The sequence below is a fragment of the Urocampus carinirostris genome, chromosome 10 (genome assembly GCF_059441175.1).
Source record: "Urocampus carinirostris isolate Australia breed hairy pipefish chromosome 10, RoL_Ucar_1.0, whole genome shotgun sequence".
NCBI classification, from domain to species: Eukaryota; Metazoa; Chordata; class Actinopteri; order Syngnathiformes; family Syngnathidae; genus Urocampus; species Urocampus carinirostris.
Genome location: NC_142358.1, coordinates 9,756,130 through 9,781,341, shown reverse-complemented (window position 1 = coordinate 9,781,341; position 25,212 = coordinate 9,756,130). Strand labels below are relative to the sequence as shown.

Below are 25,212 nucleotides of genomic sequence, written 5' to 3'. Positions count from 1 at the left end.
ATCTTCATTTGAAATGGGTAGAGTGTGAAAACTACAGTGTTAAATTATTTGACACTGCCACTGGCCAGAGGCAATGTCTAACTTCACAGTTTAAATGTTTAAAAGTTTATTTAAAAAAAAACATAATAGAATAAAAAAGACACCCTGTTCTGATTTCACAGTCTTTCCAAGCCATAACAGCGCTACCAATATAACATATCCCTGGCTGAACAGTGCATACTTGCAGTTCTTTGAATAACCGGCTGGGGTATTATGGTTGCGTTACATGAAGTGACAAAGGTGGGTCCCACTCATATGTCTGTTGCTCATTTGGGCCCCCCAGAGCCTCCTAACCTCCCAAAACGAGCTTACACACATGTACTCAGTGGGATCCATGCTAGGTCACCCACTTTCTATGCTAACTGAAATGTGCAATGCAAATATGAAATATTTTTAATAACATAAAATAACATGACCTATGATGTTATTTATGTTATTTTTACACGCAAAGAACCCCGGTAAACCTTGCCGTTTTGAAACTGAGTGAAGCGGGCGTCTTAGACAAACTGAAAAACAAATGGTGGTATGACAAGGGAGAGTGTGGACCCAAGGACTCTGGAAGTAAGGTCAGTCTCACGCTGCTGTAGCCAAGAAATGTTAGCCTGAAACTTTCATCCTCAACATGCTCCAGCTTACTGAAACTACTGTCCTAGCAACACCAACAAATATTGGCCTAGAGAGGGAAGAAAAGACTATTTTGAATACCATTGTACATGCTGACATTTAGAGGAAAGCATCAAAGATCGCAAGTTGCTTTTTGTTTAGTTCTTGTAGTAATCTGTGGCAAACACATTTTCATGATAATTCAGAAATGGAACTCTGACCAGAGGTAAGATCGGCCGACAAAATCAAGCCCAACCCAGGCCCACGGGTATTAAACCCCGACCGAGCCCGGACAAAAACAATTACTTGATCTGCAGGACCAAGCCTAAAATTAACCCGAACTTCTATATTTTAATTGTGAGGACTTGAGAGGAGGAGTTTTTTTTTTTTACTAAATCTATGTTGAACAAGACTGTATATATTAACAACTTTTATATTTTTTTGTATGCAGAGGTTATATTACAGATGATTTTCCATTATTGTCAGATTTTTTAAAAGTTGACGGGAAAATTTGAGTTTCTGTCATTTTGGCATATTCAAATTGTGCCACACACCAAAGCAGTAGCATGTCTTTAAAAATCTAGCGTGGCACTTTAAGAGCGAGAGCACCAGAAAGACAAAGAACAATGACAAGTGAGTAATATATTTCTTAAATAAGTCAGCAAAAGAGGGGCCCTGCCCAACCCAAACGTAATGATTGACATTTTAGACCCAGCCCGGGACGAAATTTGGGTCAGGTGAGGCTCAGGCCTAAGATCTTACCTCTGTTTCTGACAAAAGCACCATGATGACCGTATTTTCTGGACTATGAGTCACACAAGGAGTAGAAATCACTCATTTTAAAAATGAAGTAAATTTTCATTAAAGAAGAAAATTCTATTTTCCATCATATAATAAGAAGCTAGCTTCCGATCTACAAGTAAATGACAAACATCCAGTGTTGGGTGCATTACTGTAAAAAAATAATTAATACAGTTACTTCATTTAAAAAGTAACAACGTTACCCCCAGATTTCTGACACCCAAAAGTAGTAGTAACTTTCTAGTTACAAATGACTGTATATATTCACAAGTTGAACCCTTAAAATATGCCTAAGAATAGCGACATAATAAACAAAAAAAGTAGAGAATGTGTCCGCCAACATAATTTTTCCATATATGTCCACCAACCTGTGGAAGCGATAGTCTTCATATATCTTGGCTTGTGCAAATCAACAGTTGAGACACTATATTTTGTCTTCAAACCACTCACATATTTCCGTTTTGATTTTTAGATTATGTCCATGATATTTTGCTTTTGTTGTTCTTGTAAAAGCCACGCACCCTCCCCCATGCACTACTTACTATTCGCTACTGATGACACATAATCAATCCTGTTTACATATACGACCCTCTGTTTTCAGTATTTTATTTTGTAGGGAAGGGAAAAAAATCAGAATGAGTGAGGGGAAATTACGCATCCGCACATTCTGTGCTTGAGATGGCAGAACTGTAACTGTTTTCAGTTGTACGGTATTTTGTAGCTAGTTATAAACATCCAAGCCTTACCATCATAACGTGTTGAGCCTTGTGTTGCTGGCAGAATTAGACCGCGTGTTGTACTACGTTAGCAGAGAAGGAACCATCAATTAACTAAATGCAATATAATTCATGTTCTGCCTTTAAAAAGTAACAGAGTAACGCATCGTGTTGCAACTACAATCAAAAAACAAATTTGTACCACAATTCTTGTTACAGAGAAAAGTAATTGCATTTTTAGAAACTCGTTCCTTTGTAACCCCTCAAAATACAGGGAGCATACATCAATGTATTTCGTACTTGCAAGGAGAACAGGGGGGAGAGCCAACACCTCGGATAAGAAATTCCAACCTGTTCTAAAAGCCATCCATGAGTACTTTCTTTGTATTGAATATTTTGGTACCAAAAACATATCCACCTTGAAGAGTGTGGATATCGAAAAACAGCAACATGATTGGCTGACAGTGATAATGATGTAAACAGTTTATAATAGTCAAAACAAGAAACGACACTGTGCAATAATGGTGGAAAAATAACAAACTGCCGTCCTCCTATGCATTCTTCTTTGCAGGTGTCCAATAATAAAAATAAATAAAGTTTTCGGAAAGTAGCTAAATTTAACTCACTATGTTCCCCACTACATGTAAACAAATCTGTGAAATGTATGTATATTTTTATCCAGCCAATGAAAAATGTTTTCCCTAAAGACCAGAAAATACGGTATCATTGATTATACTATGGTCAAATTCATCTCACAAGGATATAAAATTTGACACAGATCCGTAACACACTCAATTGTGGCATCCCTATTGCAAAGCAGTACAAAAACACTTAGATTGGCACAATGATGCTGCGACTCCTATTTTCAAAAGTTTGCCAAATTGCTTTGCACCACTGTTGTCATGGAAACCATATTCAAAATGGGTTTCAAAGGTTTTGGCACAATTGGTCGAATATAAACAAACAGTGAACAAAGATTAAGGGGCAGTGTGTAATATTTAGCACATATTTAATGGTAAAAAACTAAATTTTATAAATAAAATAAAACAATGATTAACATAATAAGCAACAATACATAAAATATCATGTAAGGATGCATTTTTGGTTACACTGGTTGAGAAATTTGCAATTATTTTACATAACATGAACCCCACCTAAACGATTCTGACATGATTGTCTGCCATTTTGCTGCTACGGGTACCCATAAACCTCAAAAGTCCCGGGCAAAGGAATCAGGAGTAAAAGAGTGCATTTTGGTCACTTTGAGTCTCCATCGTTTCTATACTTCATTGTGCTTTTTAGCACTCGTGTGCTGTTTTACTAGACAAGCATGTTAAACATCAGGCGCTCGGGCCAGATCCGCCCCATTGGATGGTTTAATCCAGCCCGCCATAAACGTCTTCTGTCAAAAAAGAAGCAAGTCTGATTCCCATCAAGTTATGATATGTTAATACAAATGCAAATTGAATGCTCTCTCTCTAGCCACTAGTGGGCAGTGTCGAGTTTGTATAGCGTGGTGCATTGGTTCAGGTGTAAAACTGCATTCACTCAACTGTTAAATTAAACCAGTAACACATTCAATGCAGTGTATGAAAATAGTTTTCCCCATTGTTTAAAAAATATATACATGCCAACATTTTGACATTAAAAATTGACAAATTTTACCACACTTTTTTTACACATGAAGCATAAATCGTCTCCAGAATATTGAAAAAAAGTCTATGTGCTTAATAAAAAACGGATGTGGCAAACTTTTACCAAAAAACAAATCTAATGCGAAAGTTGGAGTGATTTATTCACGACAAACAGTCTTGCTTCAAAATAAAGCACCCTTGGCCTAAAATACTAATCTCGAGTTGAGATTTTTTTTTAGTTTAAAATTGAAAAAGCACTACATTTGTTTTTTAAAGCGATAGGCGTTTATAAGAGGCGAAAAGTGTTAGGTTAACACATAAAGTGGTAGTGTTTGCAGGATATCTAAAAATATTGTAAAATACAATGTTGGGTAGGTTACTAATATAGGCTGAGTGATAAAGATATTACTGAAAAACAAAGTTAAAAAAATTGTAATTGCCATTCTGTCCTATCCTATGCTGATCTGACAGCAAATTTGTTCTCTCTATTGTGAAGTAAAACCAGCAACATGGAAACTGATAATTATTGCAAACAAAACTTTGAATGATGATATAAAAAAAGGGTTGGCATTGATACAAACACTGAGTGAATACCGTTGTTAACAAACTGATTTTGTTGTTTTGGCCTCTAATGAAGACATGATCATTCGATTATTTTAATAAAGGATGGATTCTAACATGGAGAGACAAAGCCAGAAAATAGCTTTAAATAATATATTTTAATTAATTTCTATGTAATTGAGGTGAAAAGGTGTTTGGTCCTGCTAGCCAAAAGCACTTGGTTGACAAAGCCTTTATTTGCAAGCACAGTGGCCAGACTTTTGTGGTTGTTAGCCACAAGGTAAGCACACATGCCAAGGGGTATTTTAGTCCACTCTTCTGTGCATATCTTCTCTAAATGATTAAGGTTGGTGCACTGTCGCTTGCCTACTTGGACCTTTTCGATTGGTTTGAGGTCCAGAGACTGGCTGGGCCACTCAATGCCCTTAATTTGCTCCTTCTTGAGTCACACCTTGGTCGTCATTGTCATGTTTGAACACCCAATCGTGGCAGAGTGGAGAAGGTTATCCCTCAAAATTGCATAGTTCATTGCTCCTTCCATCTTCCCACTGATACAATGAAATGAAATGAAATGAAATGAAATGATCTGCATTTATATAGCGCTTTTCAAGTCAATGACTTCCCAAAGCGCTTTACATTGTGCTTCACATTTCCCAATAGCGGCCGTGATCTGTGCAGCCATGTAAGGCGCTAACCTGCTTATTGGGGGTAATTGGGGGTTCAATGTCTTACCCAAAGACACTTCGACATGTAACACGGACAAGCCGGGATTCGAACTGGGATCCCTTAATCCTAAAACGATCGCTCTACCCCCTGAGCTACTGCACACGAGTGCTAAAAAGCACAATGAAGTATGGAAACGATGGAGACTCAAAGTGACCAAAATGCACTCTTTTACTCCTGATTTCTTTGCCCAGGCCTTTTGAGGTTTATGGGTACCCGTAGCAGCAAAATGGCAGACAATCATGTCAGAATCGTTTAGGTGGGGTTCATGTTATGTAAAATAATTGCAAATTTCTCAACCAGTGTAACCAAAAATGCATCCTTACATGATATTTTGGGCGAAGTGTTCTTGGGGTCATACAGGCAGCCTTCCTCTTCCTTCGCACAGGACAGGTTGAGTTTAGACCAAATAACTCAGTTTATTTCTCGTTTGACCACAGAACCTTCTCCCAATCACTTTGTGCATCTTTGTAGTGATCATTGGCATACTTAAGACAGGCTGCCACATCTGCCTTTTTAGGCAGGGGTACTTTTTGGCCACAGCAGGATTTTAATCCATTGCGCCGCAAAGCATTGACTGTAGTCCCAGCTGCTGGTCATTCACCAATTCATGTTGAGCGGTTGCAGCACTTTCCAACAGTTCTCATGATCATTGCCACCTCACTAGAAATCTTTTTGAAGGCACCAGACAGAAGTCTACTGCTGGTCATGTTATAATCTTTACGTTTTCTCACAATTGCACCAATTCTTTTTACTTTACTTCCTAGTATCTTGCTAATGTTGTTGTAGCCCAGTCTAGATTTATGAAAGTCAACAATCATGTCTCTGAAGTCCTGAAAACGCTCTTTTGGAATCTGTCTAATTGGGTGTCTTTTATACAGGTGATTGGAAAGTAAGAGTTTCTTAAATTCAGTTAAAGAGTTGATTGAGACTGTCTAACTAGTCTGTGAAAGCCAGAATTCCTGATAAAACACTTATATCATCCAATGAAATTAGAGACTATCAAAACCAATTATTTCAAGTTATTTTCTTAATTTTTTGTCTCTCCATGTTAAAACTAATCTAAAAAGGAAAGTATAGAATAATCATGTCTATTTTAGTGGGAAAACAGACAAAATCAGCAAGGGATCAAATACTTTTTACTCTCACTGTATGATAGGTAGGAAGTTGCACCTTCCCTGGGAAGCTGTGCAGACACACTGGGCATTGAAAGGAACACCCGCCCATGTGGCCCCAGAGCCAAACTGAGTTTGACATCTTGGCACAATACCATACAGCGACATCTAGAGCTCAAATACTACACACTGTCCCTTTAAACAATTGCCTTTTTATCACCACCAACCATTTAGGAGGAAACTAATAGCCTAAACAGCTATGAACAGATAAACGGATAACAAAGTCAGCGAAAAGTCTTCATTGCTTGGATAAATGCAGACTCCTCAACATTATTAGCTCTGGCATAAGTACTAACTTTAATTATAGTCATTTTGTTCGTGATTGAGCAAACTGTTTAGAGTCATTCAGGATACACATGGTTTTGGCATATTGATTAAACAAAAATCAACCACAACTGATTTTGTCTAACCCACAGTACCATTTTGTCTCTTTTCTCCAAATCCCTGTTCTGTTGTTGTAACTATCTCCATCTCATTGATTCTTTTCCCCTCTTTTTTTCTGTTTTCAAATTCTTTGACGTTCTTTCACTCTGATAACCATTGACAACGTCCCCCCATTGACCTCTCCATCAATCCCCTTTCCATCACATGACAACCCCACCCGAACCCCACCCTGTTCTCCACAGGACAAGTCGTCCCAGGCCCTGAGCCTGTCTAATGTGGCCGGGGTCTTCTACATCCTCGTGGGCGGCCTGGGCCTCGCCATGCTAGTGGCCCTGGTCGAATTTTGCTACAAGTCGCGGGCCGAAGCCAAACGCATGAAGGTGGACCTTAGTCCTCCCCACTGCCCCAGCCCCTCCCCAAGCACCCAGAATCTAGCCACTTATAGGGAGGGGTACAACGTGTACGGCTCCGAGGGGGTCAAGATCTAGGGGTAGGATTTAAAGGCCTCCGCCTAGGTGGGGTCATGATGGTGGTGCCGTAGTTTGTGGTTGATGTTCTTGTCAGAGCCTGTCAATGCCAGAACACTGTTTTTCATCATACAGTCATAAGCATCAAGCATGGTGGAACCAATTTAGCGTGTTTATTCATTTCATTACAGTAATCCCTTGCTGTATCGCATTTTACTTATCGTGGTTTTGCTACTTTGCGCATTTTTATATTTCATATATTCATATTTTTCTTTGTTTTTGTTGTTTCATTTGGGGGGTCAAAAATGGACCATCATTTTGACTTGCCAACTAGAGAGTAAATACAGTTTAGCGATAAAGTATCATGTGAAGTAATGTGAATATAGTCCATGATACATTTGTGCAAGTACAAAGGCTATGTGAAAAATTATAGTTTTACAGTACAAAGGTTATTTGTAAATAACAATTGTTTTAAATAAGGTTTATTAGTAGTGCACTTTAATTTGTTAAACAAATACAAATACAAAAATTAGTTTTTTCTTTGGTTTCAATGTATAATAGAGATAGTATTTGAAAAACTATCTTTTTACGTCGCAGGTTTTGCCTATCACGGGACCTTTATTGAACTCACCCCCTGCAAAAAAACGAGGGATTACTGTATTTGCAAGACATTTATAGTGCATTTCTATAGACATAACCCTTTGATTCCACCATCTTTGGCTGCAAATAAAGGAGGGGAATGATGATGACGTGACATTAATGGTGATGCTCATTGCTAATAACATGATTAGACAACTGCATTCTACTCAATAAAGGCCAATGATTTAGCAAACAAAGCAGGGATGCACAATTCTATCCAAACTAGGGCTGGGCGATACTGGGATTTTTGGTATCAATCCAATCAAAGTAAAGACAGAGTTGTATCAATCGATACAGACCTCATGATCACTGATTAATTGAACCCCTTGCCCCTTTATTTAGTTTTTAACTGCCTATAAGTGTCTATTTTTATTAGATAACAAAGAATTTTTTAACAGTAAATAATATATACATATACATGTTTTTATTACAACTGTTTTAGAACAAAAAGTGAAAGTGAAACAAAAAAGTCACAAACTACAAACATAACAAAGTTAACATGACAAATACAATTCCTTCCGATGCACAACATTTTGAAAATAAAGTCAAAGTGCAAATTAGTGTAAACAATAAAACTTTAAAACCTTAAAAAGTATAAAAATGAATGTACTTCAATGACAAACACTGTTTCAGAACAAAAGTCATCAAAGCACAATACAACAATAACAACAATACTAATAGTGCATAACAATGTCAACAAAACAACTAAAAAAACATTTTCTGGACTATAAGGCACACTCAAAAATACCCAAATTTTCCAAAGATTCAAAAGTGTGCCTTATAATACAGTGTGCCTTTCTAGAGCTGGAAATACAGTAAATAAATTTGGCATTGTATGATAACAAAACGCTACGACATAGTGTAACAATTTGAGACTGGATCAATTTATTTTAGTTGTGAAACCAGATTCCCTAATATTTATGTTATATAAAATCGATTTTTATCTTTTTAATCTCATGCGCCTTATAGGTCAATGCACCTTATATATGAAAACAATCTTTCACAAGAGGGTATTTTTTAAGGTTCGTGTTATAATCAGGTGCGCCTAATAATCCGGAAAATATGTCCCTTTAATCGCACAATATAAGGAAAATAAAATCAGTAGTGCAAATAAAGTGTCACCACAATTGGATCAGATTTGAAAGTTTTAATGTACGTATAAACTTACCACTCGCTAACATTATTATAGTGATCGTTAAAATGGGAAAACAGCATCAATCTTGAGACAATAGCATCGTTCTAAAGTTTTCGCTCAGTATAGATGATATTGATGTTTGAATCGAGACGCCCACACTTAAAACACAAATGCCGGTGTGATTTGAAAAGCAAAATGTCTCTTGCAGATCAAAATTGGACAATGGGAAGTGCATGGTTTAGTTTCAGACTGAGGGAAAGGTACAATATCTAGTTGAAAGTGACCAAACTTGATCATATCTTGTAACCAACCAGCAAAAAAAAATGTAGGTGAGACATAATTCTGAAATAGTAAGTACTCATAGGGTTTATTGGAAGTTATTCAGTCTGCCTTGCTTATACCTCAAGGGAATATGACTTGGGCCATGGATGTCAAAGTCAAACAGAACACATGCAGACAATATTCAACTAGTGTATTAAATTAACCTAAGATATGTAAAAACTACTTTTCTCTGCATGTTTGATTCTATTTCTGTAGGAAGTGTACCTTTTCCCTCAAACACTTACAACCGCTGATGTAGAGTTGTTTTGTCAAGATTTGTTATAACAATAAAACAAAACTTAAAGAAAACTACTAAAACAAAAAAAAGACAAAATATTCAAGAGGGTACTTTTATCAGAAAATGCGTCAGGACAATCACGGGACAGTATTTCATGCGACATTCATGTGATATGAAAAAAAAAACAGTCCTTGAGTGCAGTGGAGTTTTACCAGGTAAAGTTGAATTCAAAGGCTGGCAGGAAAAGCTGACCAATTAATATGTGTGGTCTGGCAAGGAGAAAATGATTCACTTAAATACATAACTAGAAGTAAATGATTGACTTAAATGCATTGTTTAGGAAATTAATCATGAACATGAAACATGAAGTGTATTAACTAAAGCCAAATAATTAGTGTTATGATTCAAGTGTTTAAACATATTTACTCATATGCAGTGGCATTTTACATAATTCTAACACATGCCATGACAGTATGCAAAGTCCTCGAAGTCAAGTTTGGAACCCTCCGAGTCCTGACTGTGAAATTATGTAATTAATTCACACAACACGTTTAGTTTTAGACGGATCTTGCCTCTTTCACACAAATTCCCTCATTAAACTGCAAAGGCTGCTAGCTACAATTTAATTATCGTCAGTGCAGACACCAGCTTTCATCAGTTATTTTCTCACTTTCAGCACTAATGCGATAAAAATCGCACCAAGGAAGCCCATATAAAGCAATCCTCAATTAAAATGACTTCACACTGCTCACAAATAGACTGTAAAAAAAACCTCAGCAGACATTGTCATCACAGTAATGTTAACGTATTTCAACATCATACAATAGTTTTTACCCCCATTCAAAAAATACAGTATAAACATTTATATAAGACAGGCTGATCCGGCCCGCCGACTGATTCAATCCTGCTTACAAGACAAATCTGAGCGAAAGAATGAGTTAAACAATGACCTGCAGTTTTAAATATGTCCACTAGATGTTGCCAAAGCTATGCACTACTTCGAAAGCTGTTTTGGTGACTACCATTTATCAACCAGAAAACATTTGAGGAGATGAACCCCGATTTTGATTTACTTAATGGAAATAACGGTACCGTTTATAAGGCAACACAATTTCACTCACATGGATGTAAAAATACACAAATAAAAATAGCCCCTGGTTTATAAAAATGTTTGCTACTTTCTATAAGAGATCTAAAATTTAACTGTAAAACTCTCTAATTCGGGTAATCTTTTTCAATATAAAACATAAAAATAAAAAACAAAAAAATAAAAATGATTAAATACCGTATTTTCCGCACTATAGGGCGCACCGGGTTATAGGGCGCACCCCCCAAAAATGATTTTTGGTCCTATATCTTCCATAGATAAGGCGCACCGGGTTATAAGGCGCTACAATGGGAACGTCGACAAAACAGTCAGATGATTCAGTCAAACTTATTACCCCCTTAACATTCCCAAATCTTGCAAAGAAGCAAATACGTGTCGTAGACCTGTGCGGATGCGGTGTCCGTACGATGTCACTCAAATGCATCGTTCCAAATATCATTCGGAAGGTTAAAGTCTTGGGATTCAAGAAATGCCAAACATTCCTTGGTTTCTATTTTCTTTTTCGCTCGCAACTTTACTGTGCATATGACAATTAACACTTGGAATTGAGTTTAATTTAAAAATAGACACTCCATTCCATCCATTATCTGCACGGCTTATCACAGAAACATCGAGTTCAGTCTGAAACAGGATACAGGGACAATATAAAACCCGGAGTAGCTCACCGAAGTCGTTGTGTTCATAATAATGTGCAGCCAATGTCCTCTTATATCCGTGAGTGTGGTAAATCCAGGAGAATAAAATATTTACACATACAGAATAGTAGAAAAATGCTTTCTGTATGCCGTCAAACCACGTGCTATACGCATTCATCTTTTTCGGCCAATTGCAGGCTTTGTTTTGCCGCTTCAGCCAATGCCAGCCTGTAAATGATAAAAAGGATCCGCCCCTTGACCTCCGAATAACTTTAGCCAATAGTGATCGATTCAACTGATGATTGACACATCTTTTTCGGCCAATTGCAGGCTTTGTTTTACAGTTTAAGCCAATGCCAGCCTGTAAATGATAAAAATGATACGCCCCTTGACCTACGAATAACTCTAGCCAATAGTGATCGATTCAAATGATGATTGACACATTGGTTAGCCAATAAAATGCCGGTAAACAAATCCCAGCATACACCGCGGACTACTTGGCGTTCGGGGGAAAATCTAGTCGGCAGCTGCAAGTTAGTTTGAAGAGTTTGCGATTTAATATTGATCCATAAATAAGGCGCACTGTATTATAAGGCGCATGGTCAGCTTTTGAAAAAAATTAAGACTTTTAGGTGCGCCTTATAGTGCGGAAAATACGGTAATTAAATAATTTCATATACTTAATGTGATCATTTAACACATTTTAAAAAATGTACGACAAATAAAAGTGCCCTTTTTATCCTGTGTTCTTTTGTGTGCCCCCACAAAAACTATATTTTTCATTGCGCTCATGGGAACCATTCAAATAGCTGCATACTTTTTAATTGTACCTGCCATTTTTAAATACATTTTATTTAACAAGATATTACGTTTTATGAAATATACTACTTCCGAAATCGTATTATAGCTTCTGGTAAGGTGTGTGCATACATTTGGCCCTCTTCTGCCTGGCAGGTAGGATGCAGCAGCAGGCCATGGAGGGAGAGTTGCTAAAAGTGTGCCTGACAGTCACACACTCACCCATAAAATTAGGGTGCCAAGGTTGGTGAGTGAGAGAGAAGGGCTGTGCCATTTACTTCAAGAAGCGACGCTTTCTAGGAAATTGGTCGAGGAGCAAAGTATTGATCCAAAGATCATATTATCGACCCAATGTTGTACAATGTACTCGTTTGGTTTCAATGATATTTCATATATATCAATAGATAATTGAATCGATCTAACTGGAACTGTGCATCCTTGTAGAGGAGCCAAAGAGGTGCTTTTTGTAATCTGGCCATGACAACTTGGAGAGTTTCGCATTGCAATGGCGGGGAAGGAAAACTTATCAACATAGACTTCAAGGGCAAAGCTACTTAACGACATTAAAAGCCCAATTAAAAGAAGCAAAAAAAAAACATCTGAATAAATAAGTGCACTTACCAGCTACCTTATGTGGGTTTTACAGCAGCAAAATCATAAAGTAGCTTGTCAATGTGAAGGGCCCTGGCCCTACTCTGAGCAGTATAGTCAATTACTCCCTCTCTATAAATTCCACTTTTCCTGTTTCCCTTATTCTTTCTCTAATCCTTACCTTCCAAAAATGATCACTTCTAAATGACTACCCGTTTTAGGATCTGGTACGCCACCGTTCCCCAGAGATGCCAACCGCGTTTGTAACTGTGCTCATGTTCAGTATGTCCAATCACCACAGACGTGTCCCTGAATATCCTGACCCTTCGGACAGCACACAGTGTCGGGTCATTCTGTTACGCATTTATGGGGTGGATCCGTATGAGGGGATTCAGGAACCAAGGATGGTATTTAACAGCATAACCAGTAACAAAGTCGCAAACAAACATTGGGTCAGAAATAAAACATCACATCCAAACAACCTGACATGATTCCAATCTGAAACATGGGCCAAACTGAAAAAGGAGATGTAAGGAACAAAGTTAAAAACAAATAAGGGTTCGCAAAACTAGTGACAAACTGTCCAAACAAGATACCAGAAACAAAACGCCATTATGAAGGGTCAGGATAATTAGGGACAGGTGTGATGTGATAGGACACACCTGTGCCAAGTTCCATACACGGATAGCACCCCCTGGGGGAAGGTGGAGTAGCAGATCCTAAAAACCTGCACCGTTTTGTAATCACATAAACCCGCACCCCACCAAAACCTCCTCCCATCCCCTGATACAGCATGATCACTCAAAAATGCAGATGTCTACAGCACAAATTGATGTTGCCTGTTTTTACCTTTTGTCTTGATCAACTCTGTCATGTCATTCAGTGATGGCCTTATTTTGTTATTCCTGGTTTGGAATTGCATTCACATCAAGAACAATGCTCAATCCATAATCAATTATTAGTAACAGGACTGGAGTGGTCAATTGGGGGATGTATTATGTTCTTGCTTAAAATAAAAATAATGATATGCCAGTATACCATAGTTATTTTTACAGTCCAGCCCTGATCTGTGGTCAATTAATGTTTCATTTCCATTAATAAGAAAAAGCTACTGCATCTAACGCTAGAAAAAGTATGAAGCCAGGAAAAGTTAAAACCAAAGTATTTTGATGTGACTGCACCTTCCAAATTTTATACTTATGAGCATATTTGTGTCCCAAGTAATATTTGTAAAAACACATGCATGATAACGCCAAATGCATACATGTATGCACAAAGCAGGGGTGGGCAAACGTCGGTGGTATTAATAAGGCCCTTCAAACGAAAATGGTAACAATTATATAATGCTGACATATATATGCTATGTTGTTTAAAAGAAAGTACTATATAAAAAAATGTGTTGTTTTGGTGCATCTCTTATCCTCAGTACCAAACGCAGTCTTACCACACTTAGGGGGGATTTAAACTTGTGGTGAGAAGGGGGTGTGGGACCAGAATAGCTGAGGGATCTTGACAGGGAGGCTCTCGAGGGAAACCTGAAAGGGGTTTTGGGGTGAGGAAAAATGTTGAGGTGCAAACACCTGGACAGAGAAAATGTGAAAGGGTATGGAAAACGGGGTAATGGTGTCATCTTTTGGAGAGAAGAAAGACTGCAGGCACAAACCCCTGACACCGTCTCTCTCCTTTTCTTTTTGGCTCTCTTGCCCTGCTCGCTCTCTCTCTCTCTCTGTCTCTCGCTCTCTCGCTCTCTCTCCTTTTCTCTCTTAGTTTCTCTTTTTCTGTTTCCTTCTTTATTTTTCTCTCTAGTTTCTCACCCTCTTTCTATTCATCAGTCTTTCTCTTCCTTTTTCTCTTACTTTTTCTCTGTGTCTCTCTCTGTTCTCTCTCTCTCTCTCTCTCTCTCTCTCTTTCCTTTTCTCTCTTTCTCCCTATCTACTGTGTTACCACCAAGCTAAAATTAGTTTGACACCCCTGATATAAATACTGAGGATAAGAATTGGATCGGCTCACGCTGTCTTTTTTCCGAATGTATTACCGAGGTATCGGATTCTAGAATCTGTATAGGCAATCAACCCCAAAAAATCAATACATAAGCCATTTTTTTCCTACTGGCACAGCGCTCTTGCCCAATTTTGCAACCCGATTAGACCCACGACTCAACATGTTTGCCCACCCCTGGTATAAAAAAACAGATGAAGCATTTGCCTGACCTCTTTCCTTTTTTCCCTCATCTTAGCTGTCTTTTTCTGAAGCCATGCGAAACAAGGCCCGTCTGTCTATCACAGGAAGCGTGGGGGAGAACGGCCGCGTCCTAACGCCAGACTGTCCTAAAGCCGTGCAAGCTGGCCACGTCCCCCTCCGATACCCCGGCCTTGCAGTGATCTCCTCCGGACTGCCCTGAAAACCAAAAAAAGATCCTCTGTGCCTTAATGACACACCAACACGCAAATTCACTTCGAAGGATCCACATGACTTTACCCTCAGACACAGACACTTTTTACATCTTTTCCCGCTGCCTCCGGCTTGTTTTACTTGAATAGCTTGAGTAGGGGACACGGAAGAACAGTTGGTGCAGCAAACGGTTTTCATTCAGACTAACTGATACTTAAACGTCGAGCTGTAACAACCATCATGCGGAAGAAAACAAACCCACTCATTTTGTCTTCATCGGACAGCCTCGGCCAATACACATAATCTGTCCATAACGCCTTACAAACGTTTCTGTTGAACACATTGTCATCTTGCCTGCAAAAGTGCCAGGTGTATCCTCGTAGAAGACCACAAAACTGTAAGCCTGAAGTGTTTGGGGACTTTGCCATGTAAAATCAAATACAAAAGAATAAGCTTTGTTACTTTCCATGCATAATGATGAGTTTTTGACTTGCATAGCAGGGCAACATACACAACAAAACGGACAAAAGGTCCACAGTTGTGCATTCGTGGCCTACGTAAGCTTTAGAGTACAAACTCCAATTCCAATGAAGATGGACTGAAGCAAATACAAACACACACAATACGCCCTTTTATAAACTATATCATCTTGCACTCAATAGAATGCAAACACAAAATTTCTAATGATCAAACTGATACATGCTGTAGATGTTTTTTTTTTTGGTTGGTTGTTTTTGGTGTTGGAAAATACTGTAAATTCTGGACTACAAGCCAGTACATTTTTGCTACACTTATTCTTTTTTTTAATTTTGTGGTGGCACCAAAAAAAATGGCAAGCTGCTCTTTTCCACAATGCTCTAAATCCAAAATACTGCGGTGACCTCTGAAAACATTTATGATGCCCTTCAAGGGAAAATAGTTCCTGTTCTTGCCAACATTATTCAGATAATACATAAAAGTAGCAAAACCTCTTATTTTTGACAACACTTTATTGGATTTTTGCAACAACTCACAATATTTCATCTTTTTCACCTACAGATTAAGTCCTCAATTTATACGTTTAAATTGAACAGCAGTGGAAGTTATCGATCAAAAACGCTACACTTTTGATGCTGTATTGTAGGCACCAATTTCAGGTTGCTGAAGTTTCCTTTAATCTTCGAGGAACAATGACAAGCGAATACAATTTGGTCTGTTACCGCCGCAACCACCAATGACAATAACACAAAAAGGCACATCTGTGTTGCAATCAGGCTTTATTCTCCACAGAATGGTTGACCCTGCGTTTTCATCTAGAAATATATGGATTATTTTTCACGCAACGCAGTTTTCATTCGTGTTTTCTGTTTTCGCAGTAGTAAATATGTGCTTGTTTTTGTAATTACCATCCCGAATGGTCACATGATTCAAAAACAGTGTGAATACCTATGAGCCTACCAGAAAGCGATGCAACTGAAAACTGCGTCAGGTGTGCAGACAAAATTGAGTTGAGCAGTTTGAGTTTCGTTTCTAAATCCTTGCATGCGGCTTTTAATCAGCTGCACTCTGTCGTCCAGACTTTACGATAGTCACTCATTTTCAATATCACGCCTGCATCATGTTCCGTCAAATCCACATCAGGTGTGTATTCTCCGCAGTATTGTATAAAAATTTACTTTTAACAAGAGTAAGCGTTTGGTAAGACACTGAATTGCTACTATTCGCACAACTTGAAAGCCTGGGTACACAAAACAGTTCTGGACTGCTGGCAAGGCAGTCTACTGTTCCACTCACACTTTTAAGATAAAGCCATGTTTTTATGTACAACATGTGGCGTGGGCTTGTCTTTCTAAAATAAGAATTGAACATACAATATGTGGCTCCAAAAGCGGTTTTATGAACCCATATATTCTTTTGGGTATTAATGGTGCCTTCACTGTTGTGCAAGTCTCCATGCCTTTGGCACAAACACACCATCATATCACAGATGCTGGCTTTTAAACGCTAATCATAATCCAGATGGTACTTTTCCTCTGGCCCACAATACACAAGATCCATTGTTTCTTGAAATAATCTTAAATAGTACAAGTATAACATTATATTATATATATCAGACATATAATATACACTACAGCTCAAAGGTTTGGGGGTGCATAGAAATGTCCAAATTTTTAAAGGAAAAGCACTTCCTCTTTTAAGCAAAAATGAAGTTAACGAAACAAATATTCATCGTTCATGTTGTAAATGACTATTTTAGCTGCAAAAGTCCGTTTTTATCCTCACATTTGTATAAAGCCCCATTTCTAGCAACCAGCACTCCAGTTTTCCAATAGTACATTGTATTTGTTGGGTTTTTTTTAAAAGGCTAAAGAATAATGAAAAAACCCTGAAAACAGTTGAAAACAGTTTTGCTGGTTAGAGAAGTTATGACATTGACCTTAGTTTAAGCTGGTCCAATATCTGGAGCATCACATTTGTGTGTGTGATTAACCTTTCAGAATGGCCAAGAAAAGGGTTTTTTTTTATGTGAAACATGACAGTTTATTCTTCTTCTAAGAAATTGAGACTATTCCATGACAGAAATTGCCAATAATCGACGATCTCCTTCAATGGTGTGGTCTATTATCTTCAGAGAACCGCACAAATAGGCACTAAACAGAGTAGAAAGAGAAGTGGGGGGTCTCGCTGCACAATCCAGCAAGAAGATAAGTACATTAGACTTTAGTTTGTGAAATAGACACCTTACAGGTCCTCAACAAGCAGTTTGGTTAAATAGTACCGGCAAAACAGCAGGGTCAACACCCACAGTAAACAGGAAAATCCGAGATCCTGGACTTCAGGGGAGAGTGACAAAGAAATAGCCATATATATCTAAGACTGCCAAACAAAAGGAAGAGATTCATTAGGGCAAAAGAACATAGACTTTGGACAACTCATTTGATAAGTAAAAGTGTAACTTATTCATGGAAATCACTAAATTTTCTGGGTACCCCAAACCTTTGAACAGTAGTGTACATATGTAAAATATAACATGTAAAATTGCAGCTTGTTCTTCAAATATGTCCACATGGGTGTTGTAGACATATTAGTTTGCTTTTTTTTGCTTTTTCGGAGATGTGGCGATGAACATCGTTTAGGTTTTTTTCCAAGTTTTTTTTTTACTATTTGGGAATTGGTTTAACACACAAATGGCAATTTGAATGCAGTGCCGGTTTAAACTTCACAGGCTTTCAATATCAGTTATCAGTTGATGACCAGATTGCCTGAATTTGTTAATAATTTGGTGGGCCATAAAGGATGAAATCCCCTTAAATTCTCACATATCTTTGTTGTAAAAGGTTCTTCATAAGGTGCTTAGTCAAATTGGTTAGCAAGTGGTCACCATATCTTTACCTGTAATCCGAAGCTTTTACCGATGCTCTTTTTATGCCTGATTATGAAACAAACATGTTTCAGATCAACCTGTTTCATATGTTGATTCTGCTTGTTTCTGTTTTTAATATTGGGCACCTGCATGGGGGATTGCTTAGGATGATAGTATGTTATTTTTGCTATTATGGCCATTGCATGACATTATTTACTATTGTCCAATAATGTTGCTTTTCTTTGATTTTCACACCCTTGAGGGGAAATCTTTATTTTTGTAACCTAAGAGATGTAATAAAACAGGGGAGGGCTGTTAAAACAAATTTGAATTTTGAATCGTAAGGGATTTTATTGTAGTGTTCTTCTGTTTTCCGGCCAGTTTGTTTTTTTGACAATTATTCCTCAATGTTCTTCATTATTTTGACTATTATGAACCATCTACGTCATTGTCACTATCGGCCAAAAATATTCTTTTGTATCCACACCCTTAAGGGTGGATTTGTTTTATTGTTTTGTTTTCACAACCTTGGAGATTTAAAAAAAAAGAGAGAGGGCTCAGGGAAGCGCTTTCAGACTGTATTTGGAATTTTGTATCGTGAGGATTTTTTGCACTTGTTCTCCTTGCAATTTCAAAATCAATTGATGTCTTCTCTTATGATTTTTAGTCCTTTGAGCCGGATGACCATCATTTTTGGTCTCTCAAGGATAAGTTTATTGTTTGGGAAGTACTCAAAATAAGGAAGGAAAACATCAATGAATTTTGGACTTACAAGGACAGCAGCAGAGGACTGTACAAAAAAACTCACAATACAAATGTCCAAGAGTGTTCTCTCCTCTTCCCTCCCCTAAGCATTTTTTTTTTAATTACATCTCCTAGGTTACAAAAAACCTATCCGCTCTAAAGGGTTTGGAACTCAAAGAACAGCAACATTATTTGCCAATAGTGACAATGATGTAAACAATGGATGGTCAATGGTTAGATAACCAACAACAGTCAGATATTATAGTCAAAATGGCATCCTATGCCATCTCTGTTGCAGGTGTCCAATAATAAAAACAGAAATAAGCAAAATACACATATGTTTTTTTGAAATATTTTTCCAGTCTTGTATTTTATGCTATAGGCATGGAAAGAATGAGTATTTCCCCAAAACGCAGAAACATTAACATACATCACTTTGAACATCCCCCCAAAAAAAGTTTATCTATTCATTTGATTTCTTCTAGGTTGCAAATCATTGCATGTCCTTAATATTGTATTTCTGTTTTGCATCATGACCCCACTTTAATGGAATTAGAGTTTGTACATATAAACTTGTGACAAATCTGTAGTCTTTCACCAAATGCTTAAATATCTAGAAATTTAAATTAGGTAATGGGAACTTTAAGCAGCATTAGAATATTAAAGATTTACTTGCATGTACAGAGATGAAACTAAAAACTAAACATGGAAAGATGTTAAATGAGCAAACTAGACTCAGCAGCAGGACCCGAAGCATGTTTGCCAATGAGCAAAGTAACAAATTTGGTAAATCGTATAAAACTTGACATCGTCATTCTTTTCCGACCACTTGTTTCAATACCTAATCAGGCAAATTGCTAAAGGAACAGTTATATTGAACGAAAGAACACGGTCCTAGTTTGGCCAAAGGAGTCTACATCAAGTCGGAGCCTACAAATTTAGATTTTTGTGGCCTTCAAATATAGAGTGCAACTGTGATGCATTAAGAGCCGAATGGCCAAGACAGAAAACACTGTGGTAAATCAGTTGCAGCAGTGCAGTAGAGCACCCGGCCCTTTCCTGCCTAGGGAAAAAAATGGAACGATTCGTAAAGTTCGGGGGAATCATTCAACAGTTTACTGGTGTCTAAAATTACATAAAACCTTCTAGAAAAGTTGCAAAACCATATACATTTTTATATTGAAATTTTGAAGTTCTTAAATTTTCACATTTGTAATAAGACATGAGCACGGCAGTCAGTCAGTCAAGTAACCAGTCAGCCGGTCATTCAAGCAACTAGTCAGTCAGTCAATCAAGTAATGAGTCAGTCATTCAAGCTACTAGTCCGTTAGTCAGTCAGTCAAACAACTAGTTAGTTGGTAAAAACAACTAGTCAGTCAAATAACTATTCAGTCAGTCAAAATAAAGTCAGTCAAGCACCCAGTCCAGCAACCAGTCAGTCGGTCAGTCAGTCAGTCAGTCAACTATTCAGTCAGTTAAAAACAATTAGTCAAACAAGTTGTCACTCAAACAACTAGTCAGTTAGTCTAGGGTTAGCACTTGCCCCCAGAAATGTGCACCCCACAGATTTCTCGATCAGTGTGCATTGACCAACGGTAAATTATTTTGTTTGTGTGTCATATGTATGCAACAAATCATTAAAATTCCCGAAATAAAAAGTCATCTTTGCTCATTTGCAAACAACTAAGTGTCCCTTTGTAGTTGCTAGGGTGGGAAATCATTTATTGATAACTTGAAAGCTTTGATATCTCAACCATATCAACATGTAGTCTAAATCTAGGGTAACAAAAAACGAATTTAAGGAGTTATTAAGGCTTCATATCAAGATAGCTTGCTTTTTTAATCTTGTAAATAACTTGTAGCAAATGTCAGTCTTTTTTAAACATCTTAGGAAATAAATCATTGCAATAATGAGTAGAATTGCCACTACTTGTAAGTAAAATCAAATTGTTTTTTTACAAAGCTACATATTATATATGTAAATAGATAGCTATATAAAATCAATCTCTATTTAAATGTCTACAGAGACCTATAGAAAATGTGAATCAGATTCTCAAAGGCCATATTATACACCATTCCATATGGCTTTTGTCTACTTTTTTTGATAACTTGACAATATTAATATGCCACTGTCTTTGTGTGACACAATTAACACTGAAAGAAACCTGGCACCTCTACACTAGCAAAATGTACACAAATACACACAGATGCTACATTGATTTTTGAACACAGCAAGTTCTGAAGAGTCAGTGTTGGCCCGTGAATGCCTGCAGGGCCTTCTATGCTGGCCTAAAAAATATCTGATTCTTGTGATGTTAATAACATTTTGTCCATCAATACTCAAATAATTCCAAATTATTATTGTCAGTTTCCTTTTATTGCTTCTCCCTGGTTGCGCCTTCAGATTGGGTGCCTTCATATTGAAGCATTTAACCAATCACATTTCAGCCATTCAGCTACCCAGAGGCCTTCACAAAAAATACTGAAGGCCTTGTACCGTAAAATCTGTCTTCGAGGAATCTTTAGCCAATAAGATTCCGAATTGGCCTCTGAATGCCCTCCAGAGGTCTTTGAGTAAAATCACCAGTTTCACAAACTATGATCTGCTAGGGGGAATTAATCCATCGAAGCAATGTTGATGAACAAAATATAATTAACATCACATGATTCAAATATTTTCAGACCAGCAGAGAAGGTCTTGCAGGTCCTGATGGTCCACCACTGGTGTTCATTAAATATTTTCCCAGATCGAGGTTGCCCGGATAGTGTGGCAAGGAAATGCTCCTTCAAAATAATTATTGGATGCATCGAGCCAAATTCACCCTCCAGGCATTGGACAATGTTTACTTGCTAGTTTGAAATAAACGTGTGTTAAATTTGATTTCATATATCCACAAGCATCGAATTCTGCTTTCTGAAATAATAGTGACAAAACTGAAAAATAAAAGAATTCACCTTTTTTGTAATGAAGATTGTTTTTTTGTTCTGACTCACAATGAAAAATAAAGGTTTATCCCATCCTGATTTTACTGTTTCTGATAGAAGTAAGCAAGACTGTGTCAGGACCAGAACGAAGACAGGACCCACTTGCATGTGTTTCTCTTAGTTTATTTAGAAGAAGGGAAAGGATAGTACACACGATCCTTAGATCGCTGGTTGCGGGGAGCAGGTTGCTCAGACGCAGAAGTGGTATTTCCGTGGCGAGCGAAGGCAGTGTCAAGAGCGGGAAAAAACAGATCTGTGGCTGGGAAGGGGGAGCAAAAATTGTAGTCAAATTCAGAAAATGGGTCGGAGCTGGGAAACAGACAGGAATCAGAACAGGAGAGAGTCAGGGTCAAACGGCTTGTCGAGCGTGAGCTGAGGTTCGCAGAAAGACTGACAACCGGTGCCAGGAAGATGGGGGGTTTAAAAAGTGACAGGCAGCCAATCAGCATCCGAGGCAGTTGGCGCCAAAGGAGCAGACTCAGATGCCTCGCATGAGTAATCATGACGGAATGGGATTTTTGATATTGATCCCATCCAAGTAAATACAGGGTGGTGTCAATCGATAACAATCCAATACTTTTTGCTCGGAAATATCTTGATCATTGAATAACCTTTTGGCTCCCTAAAAAAAATAACATTTTTTAGTAAATAACCACAATGCAAACTTAAAAACATTAGATATCAATATAAATATTTCTATGACAACTGTAACAGACTTATAGTTCAGAGAGTCAAACCGAAAAAAAGCAGCAATGTAACCAAAATGCAAATACAACAAAGTCAAGAGGACAAACATACCTTCCATTGCTCAATATTTTGAAAATTAAGTCTAACTGCAAGTAGAGTAAATAATGCAATGTAAAAACCTTAAACAGTAAAAAAAAAAAAACACTTGCCCTACAATGATGTTTCAGAACAAGTCAACAGAGTCAAACCAAAAAAAAGCTAGAATATAGATACAAATACGTTATAGAAAGTTCAATAAGACAACTAATATAACTTTGGGGGCGGCAGTAGCTCAGGAGGTAGAGCGATCGTTTTAGGATTAAGGGATCCCAGTTCGAATCCTGGCTTGTCCGTGTTACATGCCGAAGTGTCCTTGGGTAAGACACTGAAACCCCAATACCCCCAATAAGCAGGTTAGCGCCTTACATGGCTGCACAGATCACAGCCGCTATTGGGAAATGTGAAGCACAATGTAAAGCGCTTTGGGAAGTCATTGACTTGAAAAGCGCTATATAAATGCAGATCATTTCATTTCATTTCACTTTGATTGCACAATATTTTAGAAATAAAGTCAATAGTGCAAATAAAGTGTAAAGTATCAGGAAACCAGAACAGACCAGTGGACCCCAGAGCATTCGTTTAAGTCTTTTATTCAGGAAGCGTTCAGGGCTTGCTGGAGACGTGATGGCCGTCAGACGTCAGCAGCGGCGCCGGGGAGATAACTTCGGATTGAGTCCGGAATCGTAGTGCGGAAGTCAGCCAGGTCGTGTTTACCGGGGCTGGAGAGGAGATCAAAGTGTGGGACAGAAACAGGTCGGATCGGAGGCAGGCAGAATCGGGTAGGCAGAGTTCTAAATGAACGGGATATCAGGAGAAACACACAGAGTTACAAAATGTACGCTCTGACACTGCTCTCTGGACGCAGGGCGCTTAAGAGAGAAGTGCCAGCCAATCAGAAGGCGCCCACCCAGGCGCCACATGATTGCTCCAGGTGATCCGAGTTGGTAATCATGACAGTAAAGTAAACGATAAATTACTTCTACTACAACAGTTTCACAACAAAAGTCAAGAGGCAAACCAAAAAAAGCAAAAAATGTACGAAAAATACAAATACTCTAAAACAATGTCAACTGAAATACCTTCTATTTCACAATATTTTAAACATAAAGTCAGTCGGGCAAATAAAGTGTAAACACAAGTGGATCAAATTTAAAAGTTATAATGTGTTTATAATCTTAGTACACACTCAAAACTGTCATGGTTGCCTTGGCGACCGGTCTGCCCCGCCCCCTGGGCACCAGCTGAAGCAGTTCAACTAATCGCGTGTCTGCTATTTAAGGCTGGATTGTGGGCTTTGCGGGTGCTGGCTCATTATACACACATTCCCCGGTCTGTTATGCCTTGTCCTGTTTTAGTTTAAAACATTGTCCGTTCTGTTATGCCTTGTCCTGTTTAGTTGAGTTGGAAGAAACAACTGTTTGTTTTGTCATGTCCCAGAGTTTTGGACAACTTTTATTTTGGTGAATAAAAGTTTTGGATCGTTACGCAATTGAGTTCTCCCATCCTGCCTCCTGCCTCCGTTCCGGTCCGGTCACCCCTTCCACTCCACCACGCCTCGTGACAGCCCCCTTCCACTCCACTCCGTGACAAAAACATTATTATAGTGGTCGTTAAAATGGGAAAACAGTATCTATCCCAAGACAACAGTATCAATCTGATCCACGGTCTCGTTCAGTACTGATACTCTCGATACTCTCGTTCATTAACTTGGGTCAAAAAGTCTCTCTGTCGTTGATAGTGCAATGAATGATTGAAGTTTAAAAAAATATCTCATAGGGTTATTCCTTAAGGAATTCTCCAAAAATGTACTAAAATGTTTAATCATTAACTATTTTTAGGGACATCGTGTATTATTTTGCGCCTCGTATGTGTAACAAAAACCTTTATTCATTAGAGAGAAACAATATTGATTTGAATAATATGCAAAATTACACAAACTATCATACAAATGGGCATTTTTTTAAAACTCGTTGGTCAAGAAATGTGTATTTATTTTACATAACACGAGCTGACATGATTGTCCGTAGTCTTGCTCCTAAGGGTACCCCCAAAAATCAAAAAATGAGAAGACAAATGGTGCAGTTTCGTCACTTTTAGTCTCTGTAGTTTATATTCTTCCTTGTACTTAATAGCACTCGTTCTTGGTTACACTATGTCATTTTAAACTAATGCTCATCCAAAATAATGTTTAAGAGAATACACCAAAAAAAAATCCCACACCATTGTTCCAAAATTGTTCCTGTTTTAAGGACCGTTTTTGAAATTTTCTATCTTATTTCCTAAATTATTTCACTGGTAAAATGACAAAAACAACAATTTAAATTATCAAAAATTATTGGAAAACTGATGGCATAAAATTATCATTTTACGTATTATGCTTTACTAAGATCACAAA

The 25,212-nt window shown here is 37.9% G+C and overlaps 1 protein-coding gene across 8 annotated transcripts in view; it reads left to right on the top strand.

Annotated features, from left to right (window-relative positions):
• The window catches only part of gria4a (glutamate receptor, ionotropic, AMPA 4a), a 235,788-nt gene extending 213,718 nt beyond the window's left edge, over positions 1 to 22,070 (top strand). For 2 of the 8 annotated variants that reach the window (XM_088345237.1, XM_088345231.1), the window contains exons 17-18: positions 6,879 to 7,016; positions 14,805 to 22,070. In XM_088345237.1, coding sequence (XP_088201363.1) covers positions 6,879 to 7,016; positions 14,805 to 14,969 — 303 coding nt within the window. In that variant the 3' untranslated portion in view covers positions 14,970 to 22,070. Of the gene's footprint in view, positions 1 to 490; positions 606 to 6,878; positions 7,152 to 14,804 lie in introns of those variants that run through there. The other 6 variants (XM_088345232.1, XM_088345236.1, XR_015851482.1 and 3 more) reach the window with 6 other exon arrangements.
• Positions 22,071 to 25,212: the final 3,142 nt, after the last annotated feature.